The sequence below is a fragment of the Microcaecilia unicolor genome, chromosome 1, assembly GCF_901765095.1.
Source record: "Microcaecilia unicolor chromosome 1, aMicUni1.1, whole genome shotgun sequence".
NCBI lineage: Eukaryota > Metazoa > Chordata > Amphibia > Gymnophiona > Siphonopidae > Microcaecilia > Microcaecilia unicolor.
Window position 1 is genome coordinate 595,480,654 of NC_044031.1, and position 13,965 is coordinate 595,494,618.

Here is a 13,965-nt window from a genome sequence, read left to right on the forward strand (position 1 = left end):
GTACTTTAGCATTATTTTTTGACTCAGATTTATCATTTTGCAAGCAAATATTGCATCTTTTGAAACTTAGTTTCTTTTCACTCCATCCTCATTCACTTTGTAATTTTCTCTCTCTCCCCCTGCTCTTCACATATTGGTACAAGACTTTATTTATTTCATGACTCAACTATTGTAACCCTGTTTATACAGGTATCCTCCAATGCCAACTCCAGACTCCGTTCCTTTTGTCTTACTGCACCATACACCTGGAATAGACTTCCTGAGTCAGTACGCCAAGCTCCATCTCTGGCCATCTTCAAATCTAGGCTAAAAGCCCACCTTTTTGAGGCTGCTTTATCTCCTAACTCCTATTCACTTGTTCAGTACCCATATCTGTTTTATCATTCCCACCTTAAGTAATTCTCTTATTTGTCCTGTTTGTCTGTCTTGATTAGATTGTAAGCTCTGTCAAGCAGGGATTGTCTTTTACATGTTTAGTGTACAGAGCTGCGTACGCCCAGTAGCTATAGAAATGATAAGTAGTAGTAGTAGTTATTATAAAGTTTTGTAGGCTACAGACAATCTGAAACACTGCTGCTCACTTTCTCTGTTGGACTCGCAAGAATGATCATATATCTCTACTATTCCACTCTTTACATTGGCTCCCAGTGGTTTTCAGAATACAGTTTAAGATTCTCTGTCTGGCATTTAAGGCTTCACTAGACGTCCCATCTTACTAATCCTCACTTGTCGTTCTATATACCCCCTACTGTTGATCACTGTATTCAGCTGACGTCCATCGTCTCGTTCTCCCAAACCCAAAATGGTCCATTATGAATCAACTTGCAATTTCGCTTTTTCTTCTTGGTCTGTAAACTGTAGAACACCCTACTTCCATCTATCCGCTGTGAATCTTCATTTCCTAGATTCAAAAACTTTTTGAAGATGTACTACTTTGATTTGGCCTTTAATGTAATCTTTTATTGAATTATAATATGGGGTCCTAGCTATCTGAAATTCTGGAGTGGTTTGGTTTGTTATTAGGGTGTTTTAAATATTGTATGAGTGCTTCTTGTACTATTTCTTATGGCTTTCTCTTAACTTTTCTTTCTTTGGAATATATAAACTACCTTGACCTTATATCGGAATTTGTTGTTCCGTAAGTTATTGAAAAATTGGTTATACCATATATACTCATGTACAAGTTGATCTCGTGTATAAGTCGAGGGCAGTTTTGGGACTAAAGATGGCCAAAAATAATGTGACCTATGTTTCAGTTGACGATCCCCTCCAGCCCTCCCTCTCTTTCTTCCTGCCACCTCCAGGTCCCACATTACTTCCCTTCCACCTTTTCTGCTCATGGGTGGAACAGGTCGGAGGGAGCACTTTGGAGCAGACAACCTAGGTGTATCACCGCCAGTGCTCTAGAAAAGAAAGTTTGGAGGTACACAGCAGGGGGGAGGAGTTGAGATGTTGAACCACAGGCTGGAGAAGAGAGGGAAGTGGAGGGAGAGATACCATATTGTGCTGCCAACAGAGGATGGGGGATAATTATTTTTTTTTAGCCATTATAGGACCCTGGTTTTTTAAAGGCATTTTGGAGTTGAAATGTCTCAACTTATACACGAGTATATACGGTTTATCCAAATTTAGCCAGTTAATTAGAAGGAAGAAAATTGTTTCATCTCTTGCTGTTGATTAGCAGTTATTTTATGTGTGGTTATAAGAAGGAATATGAAGATAACCACATGAAATATAAGTGACTGTTTTGTTTTGATGTATTTTGTTGTTAAGATGCTTTTATTATTTTACTGTTAACAGCTTGTGGAGCAGTAATATTAAGTAGAAATAAATATTTGCAAAACATAATTTTTAAAATACAACCACTATCAGCTACTGTTCCCTGTACCAGTCATCCTCAACTCTTAGAAATGTCAGCCAAAGTCCATTATGAGCTTACCTTGCTCTTCTTCTTCCCCATCATCATTCATACCAATCAAACATATATGCTTTTTCAGCTGTCGATTATTTGAGAATTTGCGACTGCATTTTCTGCATTCCAGGGTGTCAGGTATAACTTCAGCCACCGCATCTTTTTCTTCCAAGTCCTGTGGTATTTCCTCCTGTGCGTTGCTGTTAATGTTTTCTGCAGGCTCTTCATCTACTTGAAATTTTTTGGTTGAACCTTTTGGTCTACCCCGTTTTCTCTTCACTACTGACACATCTAAAAAAAATAATAATAACCCTGTTATAAACAGTATTACAGGGCCCATCGAAAAGACCAAAAGCTCCTGAACTGTGAATTCCCTCTCATTTGAATTAACTTAAAACTTTCAAGCTTTGCATTTTCTAAACTTTTTAAATGCATTCTCAAAAGCCTTACCAAATACTACAGGACAGTATAGTGATTTTGTATACTACAACAGGAAGTGAGTAAGAAATTGAGAGTCCATACCCTACTGATCTCAACAGGACAAACTCCTAGTCAACAGAAGAACATTCTTTAAAAGATCTTAGGTCAGCAAAAGCCAAGACACACCTGAAGAGGTTGCATGCATATTTATGAAACAATGAACTGTAAAACAGGTTGGGATCTTGTCTAAATTATCACTTTTATACACATACTAGGAAAAAAGGTCCGTTTCTCAGCGCAATAAAGCGGGCACTAGCAAGGTTCTATAATGGTAGGGGCCCCCTCCCTCCGAGCTGCTTGCCTGCCTCCGTGTGACCGTCGGACGTTGTTCGTGGTTCGCTCTGTGTAGGGGTTTTTTTTTTTTTGCTGCGCCTCCGTGCCTGTGCCGTTTCCGTTTCAGCCCTCGAGTGTCATTGCTCCGCCCTCGACGTCATCACGTTTTGATGCGAGGGCGGTGCAGACACTCAGGGGCACACCGGATATCTCGGGCGCCTCAACTTCCGTGGAGGCTTCATTAGAACGTTGGGGTTGCCTTTTATATAGAGAGATAATTATGTAATAAACGTAAAATTGGGATCTCATTTTTACATATATAAATAGATGAATTTGAAATGGAGGCAACCGAGTGACACAATACAGTAGTCAATGGAGACTATGCTAACTAGTTAAAACGCTTCCACTAATAAAATGATTTTTTTTAATGTCACATATTAACACTGCAGTCTGATCTAGCATGATGTTCATAATAAGCTACTGTAAACAAGATTATTAGCTATACACATGTGCATTTCTAGACTCACTTAATACATTCCAGGTGACCAATCAAAGTAGCCCACAACAAAACAGCTCCAACAAAAAAAGCCCAATTCAAATGACGAAAGGGGTTCTTTTACTAAAATGCTCTGAGCCCCAACACAGGCTTAGACATGCTAAGACATCCTGCGGTAACTTTGCCACGGGCTTAGGAGGAATCTAAGAAAATACTCCTTCAGGGAAAGGGTTGTGGATGGATGGAATGGCCTCCAGGTGAAGGCTGTGGAAACATGGACTATGTCAGAATTTAAGAAAGCGCGGGACAGGCACATGGGATCTCTTAGGAATAGGAGGAGATAGTGGTTACTGAGGATGGACAGACTGGATGGCCATTTGGTACTTATCTGCAGTCATGTTTCTATCTGCATGAGCTAACCACATACTAAAAATGGGGGGGGGGGGGGGTTGATGAGGCGTGTCAGGGGCGGAGAGTGGACATTCCTGTTGTATCCAGTTAGTGCAGGAACTATCATGTGCTACCTGGTTAGCGCACAGTTAATGCAGGAGTCAAGAAGCCAGTAAGCGTCATGTTTGAAGTCGGGCATGGAATAAAGTTAAGTGATGCGATATGAGAACTTAGTCCCCTGAGGAAGCTAGTCATATAGTGAAATGGAGAGCCCCGTTGGGAACAAGAATGAAGCTAAGTGCTTGATTTCATTATAGCATGAACAAGAAAAGCAATATTGTATGAACAATTGAAAGCAATATTGAATCACAAATGTGGGAAAACACTTGGAGAAGTTAGAGGGTGTATATATATAAAATTAATTGTTTGGAGGTTTTTTTAGACCGATGAGAAAACTGGAGTCCAATATGAGCTGGCACTAAGATATTTTGCTTGCAGGGACATTTGAGGTCTTTTTCCTCCATTAGTAAGTATATACTTAAAGCAATTTGAGTATCATCTGAATACTGTTTGAAATAAGAGATATACGAACTGAGTGATATTTTCAGCTTATTACATTTGTTACATAGACATTGGTTGCTGAAATTGTGTCTACATTGGTTTAACATGCGCTAATGTTGCCATTAGTGCACAATGACTGAAAGGAATTGCTGCTGGAGCACTTACCAACACCTATTTTGTAAGCAGTAAGGGCTCACACGCTAATCCTGAACTAACCAGATAGCCTACTCTCAGCCTCAGATTTGCCCTCTCCAGTAACATTTTCTAAAAAGTTTTTGGGGAACGAGTAGCGTGCACAGATTGAAACTTACAGCAGGATGCCTGAGCATGTCCCGCAGTAAGCCATTTTAAACTGCAGTAAGCACATGCTAGTGCTTAATGCAGCTTAGTAAAACATAGTAAGTGATGGCAGATAAAGACATGAATGGTCCATCCAGTCTGCCCAACACACCCATTATCAATTCAAGATTAAAATCAACAATGAACATAATATTATATACTTGGATCACAGTCTTTCTTTGGTGTTTCTAGAACATATACAGTAGAAGTCTGCCCGGCTCTGTTATGATCCAACTACTGGAGATGCTGTCAAAGCTCACTCCAGCCTATTCAAATCCATTTTGTCATTTGCAGGACATAGACAGTAAAGTCTGCCCAGTACTGTCCTCATGTTCCAAATTACTGGAGTTTTTGTCAAAGCTCTCTCCAACCCATCCTACAACCGGATTGCTATATGTGGGACTCAGACCATTCAAGCCAGCCCAGCATCGGTCTTAGTTGATACAGCCAGAGTTACCATCTAAGCAGTTACCTGATGTTAGGGTCCACCTTAGGAGTCAGCACTCAAGAAGAAAGATCTAGATGTCATTGTACAGAATATGCTGAAATCTTCTGCCCAGTGTGCAGTAGCGGCAGCCAAAAAAAGCAAACCAGATGCTAGGAATTATTAGGAAAGGAATGCAAAATCAGATCAAGAATATTATAATGCCTCTGTATTGCTCTATGGTGTGATCCTACCTTGAGTATTGCGTTCAATTCTGGTCGCTGTATCTCAAAAAAGGTATAGCGGAATTAGAAAAGGTTCAAAGAAGAGAGACCAAAATGATAAAGGGGATGGATTTCCTCCCATATGAGGAAAGGCTAAAGAGGTTAGTGTTCTTCAGCTTGGAAGAGAGATACCTGACAATATGATTGAGGTCTAAAAAAAAATCCTGAATGGTGTAGTAAAGTGTAGAACTGACCAGGGGACACTCAATGAAATTATATAGAAATACTTTTAAAACAAATAGGAGGACATATTTTTTCACTCAAATTGTAGTTAAGCTCTGGAATTTGCTGGCAGAGAATGTGGTTAGCATATCTGGGTTTAAAAAAGGTTTGGACAAGTTCCTGTACAAAAAGTCTATATCTGTCATTGAGTTGGACATGGGGGAATGGCTTCCCCCGGGATTGGTAGCATAGAACGTTGCTACTAACTGGTTTTCTACCAGGTACTTTTGAGCTGGATAGGCCACTATTGGAAGTAGGATGCTGGGCTAGATGGACCATTGGTCTGACCTAGTATGGCTGTTCTTATGTTTCTAATGTTCTTGGCTCACCCTAGTGATCATTCTAGTGTAAGAACATGGGCATGGGAAAAATACATGATCATAGGATCAACTTATTAAAGAAGTTTAAAGAAGGAACTGGACAGGTATTTAGAACTCCCCTGTTATGAAAGGATATCCTGGTATGAGGTAGATAAGTCATTGCAGCATGGAAATTGCTGACATCCTAGATGACGTCATGGTAGAACGTACCTGACAGAGATCTGACTTGGCCTGTTTGTTCTCCAACTTGCCTGGTGAAATTGCTATTCCCCAGAATGTGAAAGAGATGAGGGAAGACACTGGGTACTCCCTCTATTCCTGTAACTGGATAGGCACTTCGGCAGCCTACGCTGGACTAATTTCAGGTGAGGTCAGCATTGGATTCGTCGGGAATTTTGGCCAAGCTTCCTGGAACTTCAGCAGGCAGCAGAATAGACAGTTTGTTTGAGACCTGTTGTTCGTACAGCGCCTCCTTAACCTGGAAGCGACTCAGTGATGGGGGTTCAGTTGATCCAGAATCTCATGCAAGTGTCCTCAGAAAGGCCGGAGGAAGACCCAGTCGCTGACTCTTCACCTCGAGAGGGGAGAGCCGGTGTGTCAACTATTTCTTAGTCACCTGTGTTACAAACTGTGAGTTGTTTGACTCAAACCCAAGGTTCTATGGATGCTTCCATTGCGAGTCAGCGAGTTGTGGAGAAACGGGCTGTAGTGACTTGAGTTGCTATGGGATGTGATTCAAGGTTTACACTTTACTCTTCAGGATTTATCTGAAAAGTTTCAACACGTTTCTGAAGCTGTGGTTACACAAGCGCAGGTTTCTGATCAGAAAGCTGCTAAGATTGGGACCATTTCCATTGAGTTACAAGAGGTTCAGAATGTTGGAATTTCATTAAAGACAGTAATTATCTTTATAGAAAATTGGAATACCTTGAAAATCAGGCACATAGGAAAATTTGTAAAATGCAAATTGTTCTTAAGTCCCCACTTATAACTCCTTTGGATATGATTAAAAGCATTTGGTGGAAATTTGGGGGGATGCCATTTGCCCCCATAACAAAAGTGTTCTATGCTTTTTCCTATGGATAGCGGTGGCCTGTCAGGAACACAGGGTCATGGTCGTCAGCAAGGGAACAATAGAGGAAATGAACATAACTGATCCTCTGGAATCAACACCGGACTGCATTACTCAGAGAATCACTCAAGTAGTTTATTTTGCTATGGGATCTTATCATAATACTGTCTTAAAACTATATTTCCATCATTTACATAAACTGTTTTGGGGTTCTAAAGTTAGAATTTATGCAGATCTTTCTAAGACAACTCAGAAGAGACACCAAGAGTTCCTAGCTCTTATAGCTAGTGTTTTAGCTCTTAGCGCTAACTTTTTCTTGCAATTTCCTTGTATTTGCCTAATATTGCATAAATCTAAGTCATTTCATTTTTTTAACCCTAAGCAACTGATTCAATCCCTCTCTCGCTTTAAGAATTCAAAGTAGTAATCGCTTCCACAAAGAATGCTCTTTAGGTTGGCTGGCTATCTTCTTCTTTATTCAATGGATGTATTAATTATGTTGTTTTCTTTTATTTGTCTTCTTTTTACTTGGATCTTCTTTTTCCTATAGGTCCTGATATTGTGGATGAATAGAAATATTTTATTGTCTCCTAGTATTGTAATTTTGGTATTTTATTTTTAATTTTATGTCTCCAATTATCACTATTTGTGATATGTTAAATCAAAATTTTTGGGAAAAAAACAAAACAACAACAACACAAAACTCGTTGACACTATAAACCGAAATGATAGGGCACCAAAATTATGATATTCCAGGTCATATGCTTTAGCCCACATGACACTAGAGACAAAAAAGTAGCTTTCATCTGCTGGATAAGAACCATAAACACCCCATGACAGCATGCAGCTTGATAGAAGACTTAAAATGAAACAAGCCCTGCATAAGATATTTTAGAGAGATTGTTTTTCCTTTTGTTTACTGATGATAAACACCATCCGTACTATGGTGCCCAGGGTTGGTTCTAAAAACTAAGTAGATTTCATATTGGCTCTGAAGTAATGACACACAGGAAATCCAATATGTTAGCATTTAACTTTAACTTTTAAAAAGGCGACTATGATAAAATGAAAAGAACTTAAAAAAAAAATTTTAAAAAAACTTAGAGGAGCAGCTGCGAAGGTCAAAAATTTACATCAGGCTTGGATGCTGTTCAAAACTACCATCCTGGAAGCACTGGCCATTATAGTCAATGTATTAAAAAAGGAGAAAGGAAGGGCAAATGACAGCCAGCATGGTTAAAAAAAAAGTGAGGTGAAGGGATTACGAAAAAAAGATAGCTTTAGAGGCAAAAAAAACATATTAAAAATTTTTTCAGTATATCAAAAGCAGGAAGCTGGCAAAAGAATCAGTTGGGCCACTGGATGATGGAGGGGTAAAAGAGGCGATCAAGGAAGACAAAGACGTAGCGGAAAGATTAAATGAGTTCTTTGCTTCAGTCTTCACCGACGAAAATTTGGGTTGGATACCGGTGTCGGATATGGTATTTCAAGCGGACGAGTCGGAGAAACTTACTGAATTCACGGTAAACCTGGAGGACGAAATGGGGTAGTTCAGCAAACTGAAGAGTAGCAAATCTCCTGGGCCGGATGGTATTCATCCTAGAGTACTGATAGAACTGAAAAATGAGCTTGCGGAGCTATTGTTAGTGATATGCAATTTATCCTTAAAATCGAGCATGGTACCGGAAGATTGGAGGGTGGCCAATGTAACGCCAATTTTCAAAAAAGGTTCCAGGGGAGATCCGGGAAATTACAGACCAGTGAGTCTGATGTCGGTGCCGGGCAAAATGATACAGGCTATTATTAAAAACAAAATTACAGAGCACATCCAAGGACATGGATTACTGAGACCAAGTCAGCAAAGCTTTAGTGTGGGGAAATCTTGTCTGACCAATTTATTTCAATTCTTTGAAGGAGTAAACAAACATGTGGACAAAGGGGAGCTGGTTGACACTGAGGCATATTTTCAAAGCACTTAGCCTCCCAAAGTTCCATAGAAACCTATGGAACTTAGCCTCCCAAAGTGCTTTGAAAATATGCCTCACTGTGTACCTGGATTTTCAAAAGGCGTTTGACAAGGTACCTCATGAAAGGCTACAGAGGAAATTGGAGGGTCATGGGATAGGAGGAAATGTCCTATTGTGAATTAAAAGCTGGTTGAAGGATAGGAAACAGAGAGTGGGATTAAATGGGCAGTATTCACAATGGAGAAGGGTAGTTAGTGGGGTTCCTCAGGGGTCAGTGCTAGTACCGCTGCTTTTAAATATATTTATAAACGATTTAGAGATGGGAGTAACCAGAGAGGTAATTAAATTTGCTGATGACACAAAATTATTTAAAGTCGTTAACTCGCGAGAGGATTGTGAAAAATTACAGAAGGACCTTACAAGACTGGGAGTCTAAATGGCAGATGATGTTTAATGTGAACAAGTGCAAGGTGATGCATGTGGGAAAAAAGAACCCGAATTATAGCTACGTCATGCAAGGTTCCACGTTAGGAGGTTACGGACCAGAAATGGATCTGGGTGTCGTCGTTGACAATACTCAGTGTGCTGCTGCAGCTAGGAAAGCGAATAGAATGTTGGGTATTATTAGAAAAGGTATAGAGAACAGGTATGAGGATGTTATAATGTCGTTGTACGCTCCATGGTGCGACCGCACCTTGAGTATTGTGTTCAATGTGCTACATAGTCACATTGCTACATAGAATGATGCAAAGTGAGCAGCGATTGATACATGATTAGAGAACAGTGACACCTACAGGTTTGAACAAAGAAGTGGAGTGGGGGAATCTATAAAAGACAGCAACAGGGTAGGAGAGAGTATAACCTGTATTGTGGTAACACCGCTTTGCTGATGTCACTTCCGGCATTCCATGGAGGGAGCCATCTTGGCAATTGCCCAGAGATATGAGAGCTTATAGAGAGTGAGGTGAATATAGCTTTTAAGTATATTGAATGTGGTATATTGTTGACATGTGGGGAAGGAATTTATATTCCTGTTTTGCTATTGTGCAGAGAATTGGAGCCCCTGAAGATGCCTAGTGCGAAATGCGTTGGGCTTGAAGAGGTTTATGTTAAAGAGATAATGCTGTGTTTACAGCATCACAGAGCTTGGACTGTGAGGCTTATCCCTGTTCTTCAGCCAACCATTAAGCCAATAGAAAAATAAGGAGCCTACAAGATTGCACTGCTCAAAGATAAGACTTTTTGGGATTACAAATGCAGCACTGTTTTTCAGAAGACTCCTTGCTAATTTAAAGTAACTTTGTTACAGATTGGTTCAGGACATTTGTTTATGCTTAGGATGGTTTTTTGTATTGCATTTTGACTAAAAAAGAGTGGTGGCAATTAGCTCCATTGAAGTATATATGGTGGTATGCTTGGTGTTTAGTAAGTATGATGTTATAACATACATATGTAGGTTGATTTGTGTCTATGCCAGTAAAAACAGGAAATATTTCCACAAGAAAGTGTTTATTGTATAAAATATTTCAGTAAAGAGGAAAATATTATAAAAGTTTAATGAAATTTGTGATTTTCTGACTGGCATTAGAAGATATAATGAGTATGCATGAGACATATTTGCATATCTGTCACCTCCATTATATGCAAACTTGATCTAGACTATATTTGCATCTTTTCTAAACAGATATTCAGCTTTCAGCTGAAGGTGGTGAGAGAAGTTCCTCTTATCTTGTAAACCGCTCAGAAGGTGCCCAATGATGCAGTGTATCAAACTGAAATAAACTTAAACATGAACCTCTTCTTTCATCATCCACAGAGGCAGATAGATAAGTGCATCAGTGAGCATGAGAATATTGAGCAGCATTTTAAGAAAGAACGTCCAACTCAGAATATGGACGTCCATATCACATGTATTTTAGAACAGCAAACAGCCTGTTCTAGTATACATGCGAGATGGATGTCCATTTACTGGAAACATCCAGCATAAGCATCCACTTTACAAACTGAAATGTCCAAATTATGAACAAGGAAAACAAGGGACATGGATGTCCGGGTGGTCATTTTATAAAATGAATGTTCCTATGCTGCCATATAGATACCCATACAGAGCAGAGAGGAAGCCTAATGGTTAGAGCAGTGGGCTGAGAATCGGGGACCCAGGTTGAAATCCCACTTCAGCTGTTTGTGATCTTTTTTAAAATTGTGAGTCCTCCAGGAACAGAAAAATACCTTCTGTATACACCACTTCAATAGCCTTCAGGCTTGCATATGTCTTATAAATTCAGGTACAGTAGGTATTTTTCTGTCCCTGGAGGACTCTCAATATTACAAAAAAAAAAAAGCTGAAGTGGGATTGAACCTGGGTCCCTTGGTTCCCAGTCCACTGGCATTAAACTATTAGACTACTCTGTTAAGAATGTCCATAACATCTGAAGCTGTCATAGAGCCTGGTATCCCATTCAGAGGAGAGGGATGGGGACAGCAATCACTGGGGGATTAAGGAAGTGTTGTGCCTTAATCCCTCCAGTAGACAGCTGCTCAATCACAGTGCTAAGACATCCATATCCTGCCTTTGTAAATTGGGATTTGGACGTCCATGCAATATGGGCATCTAAATGCCAGGTTTCAGGCAAGCAAAACAAGAATAGAGCTTCTATAACCACCACCATAGTGATAGAAAAGTGCTGCTGCTAACCAAAATGCTACAGTCGGAGACAGGAGAAGAAGGACCTAAGAAAAGGATTCCTGCCTGCTTATGCAGTCTGTTGGTACTTTAGCACCAGTGTGGTACCAACTTGTTAAAATTTGGTCTTTTTGGTCTCCACTAGCAAGCTGACAACAAAATTTTGATATTCTTGTTACACATTTTAAAAGGGAAATTATTCCAAAAATGTATTAGTAACTAAAATGTTTTTTAAAAAGTTGTTGCAAAATTTTCTTTGCCGTTACAAGAAAGAGGGGGTTTTTATTATGATTAGCCAAGAAGAGTTAAAATATCTCATTACTGTGAACTAATTTTTCATTTAAATTTCTTATCATCAAGCCATAAAATTATCCTGTGTAGCAATTCCCATGAAGACACATTATAACAACTGTGGCTTCCTCTTCCCTTGTTAAAGTGAACATTGCAGAACATCTTCTCACACCCACTAGCCCTACCTTCTTTGTCCTTGTTCCAACTGTCGGATGCTGCAAGAGGTCTCAATGGAATAATAATGTCATCTGCACCAACACCTCCTTCTGAATGCTTTTCTGAAACATGTGTCAGCAGCTCCAAATGATTTGGTGAAAATAAGTTGCAAAGTTTACACATAAAATGGAACTCTCTGAAAGAAGAAAATACACACACTTGCATTATTATGTACAACTTAGACTATGCTTTAATAATTCTGATAATGCACATATTACATCTTCACAGTGTTTTTTAAATTATGTTTTATTTTCATTTTCTTTCTGTTAAGGACATTGCATAATTTCAGAAGGGTGATCTCAAATAAGGATAAATTAGGTCTTACCTGAATTTTATTTTCAAGTTCTATGTCAGAACCTGTGGGGATAGTTGTGTCCATCAACCTGCATGTGGAGATAGAAGACTGAAAACTGAGCTGAGACATCTCTCTCTTTCTTGGCATCAAGTCTAGCTCCTCAGCATTTACGTAGACAAGCAGTAAGGAGAAACTCAGAATAAGCACAACAATCTTAAACTACTCGCTAACCTAACACTAACCAGATGAACAAAACTGTGTGCACCTCTCTGATCTCTGGACAACTTGTAGAGAACAAGAGATACATAGGAAGCACCATGCAAGATGACAGTCATTATTTCACACCAACTAAGCATCTCAGAAACATCGGGTGGGCCTCTGGAATACTGGGAAGAGCTAATGGAAAGAAAATTATCAGGTAAGACCTAATTTCGCCTTCCATTAAGTAGCTTTCCACTATTACAGAACTTGTGGGATGTTCAAAAGCAATCCCTAGAATGGGTGGGATCCTGGAATTGCCACCTTAAGGACCAAAACCCCCAAACTGGCTTCCAAGCATGCAGCAATGCCCACCCTGTAGTGCTTGGCAAAGGTATGCAGCATCAACCACATCGCCACCTTGCAAATATCCAGAGACAGTAAGGTAGTCTCTGCCCAGGATGTCACTATATGCCTCACAGAATGAGCCCACAAGGCCTGAGGAGCCTGCTTCCCCACAAGCAAATAAGCTGATGTGATAGCTTTCTTCAGCCATCTAGCAACTGTGGGTTTGGAAGCCATCAGTAAGCCTCTGTTTACCCAAAAAGCACAGTCTGTCCCAATTTGCAAAACTCATTTGTGAATTCCAGATATCTAATGAGGACTCAACGCACATGAAGAAGCTTCAAGGAAGAATACTGAGCCTCTTTGTAATCTCTGCAAAAGGACAGAAGCTCCACAGATTGACTGAGCTGAAATGCTGGTGCCACTTTCAGAAGAAAAGAAGGAACCATGAGAAAGGGAGACTCCTGCCTCCAGAAAGCAAAGAAACCGATCCCAACAAGAAGACAGCTTGAAGCTCCAAAACTCTATGTGCCCACGCAACACCCACTAAGAACTCTGTCTTTAGCGTAATATCTTTGAAGGAGGCCTTCCAGTTTGGCTCATAAAGAGGCTTCCAAGGAGCCCGAAGGACTAAATTAAGGTTCCACTCTGGACACAGCACACATAAGTGGCTCATCTCCCGAAAGAATCAAATGATAGCCAGGTGAGCCACAAGAGAGGCCTCTTCTATAGTCGGCCCCTGAAACAGGACAAAGACACAACATGAACTTTCAGACAGCCCAATGCAAATCCTTTCTAAAGGCCTGTTTCAAGAAACACTAGGGTGTGCGTGATCTGAGCAGAGAATGGAGATAGTGTGCACTCAGAACACCAGACCTCAAACCTCCTCCACACCCTCACATATGCCATGGATGAAAAGCATTTCTAAGCCTGAAGCAAGGTAGCAAAGACAAATCAGAATAACCTTTTCATCTCAACCAAGCCCTTTCAATGGCCAAGCAGTAAGACCAAAGGACCACAGATCCTCTACGAGTACCGGACCTGGCTTCAGTACTTGCAAAAGACACACAGGAACCCCATTCAGCAAATCAAATCAGATCATTGTATCACAGTCTTCACGGCCAATTCAGGCCTATGAGAATTATTTGACCCCACTGCAATGCAATCCTTTTCAACACACAGCTTACCGAAGACACA

General features: G+C 40.1%; 1 protein-coding gene across 4 annotated transcripts in view; it reads right to left on the reverse strand.

Annotated features, from left to right (window-relative positions):
• ZFAT (zinc finger and AT-hook domain containing) overlaps positions 1–13,965 on the reverse strand; it is a 283,052-nt gene that overhangs the window by 210,172 nt on the left and 58,915 nt on the right. For all 4 annotated transcript variants that reach the window (XM_030219458.1, XM_030219474.1, XM_030219449.1 and 1 more), the window contains exons 2-3: positions 11,900–12,066; positions 1,940–2,203 (exon numbers count right to left, since the gene is read on the reverse strand). In XM_030219458.1, coding sequence (XP_030075318.1) covers positions 1,940–2,203; positions 11,900–12,053 — 418 coding nt within the window. In that variant the 5' untranslated portion in view covers positions 12,054–12,066. The remainder of the gene's footprint in view (positions 1–1,939; positions 2,204–11,899; positions 12,067–13,965) is intronic.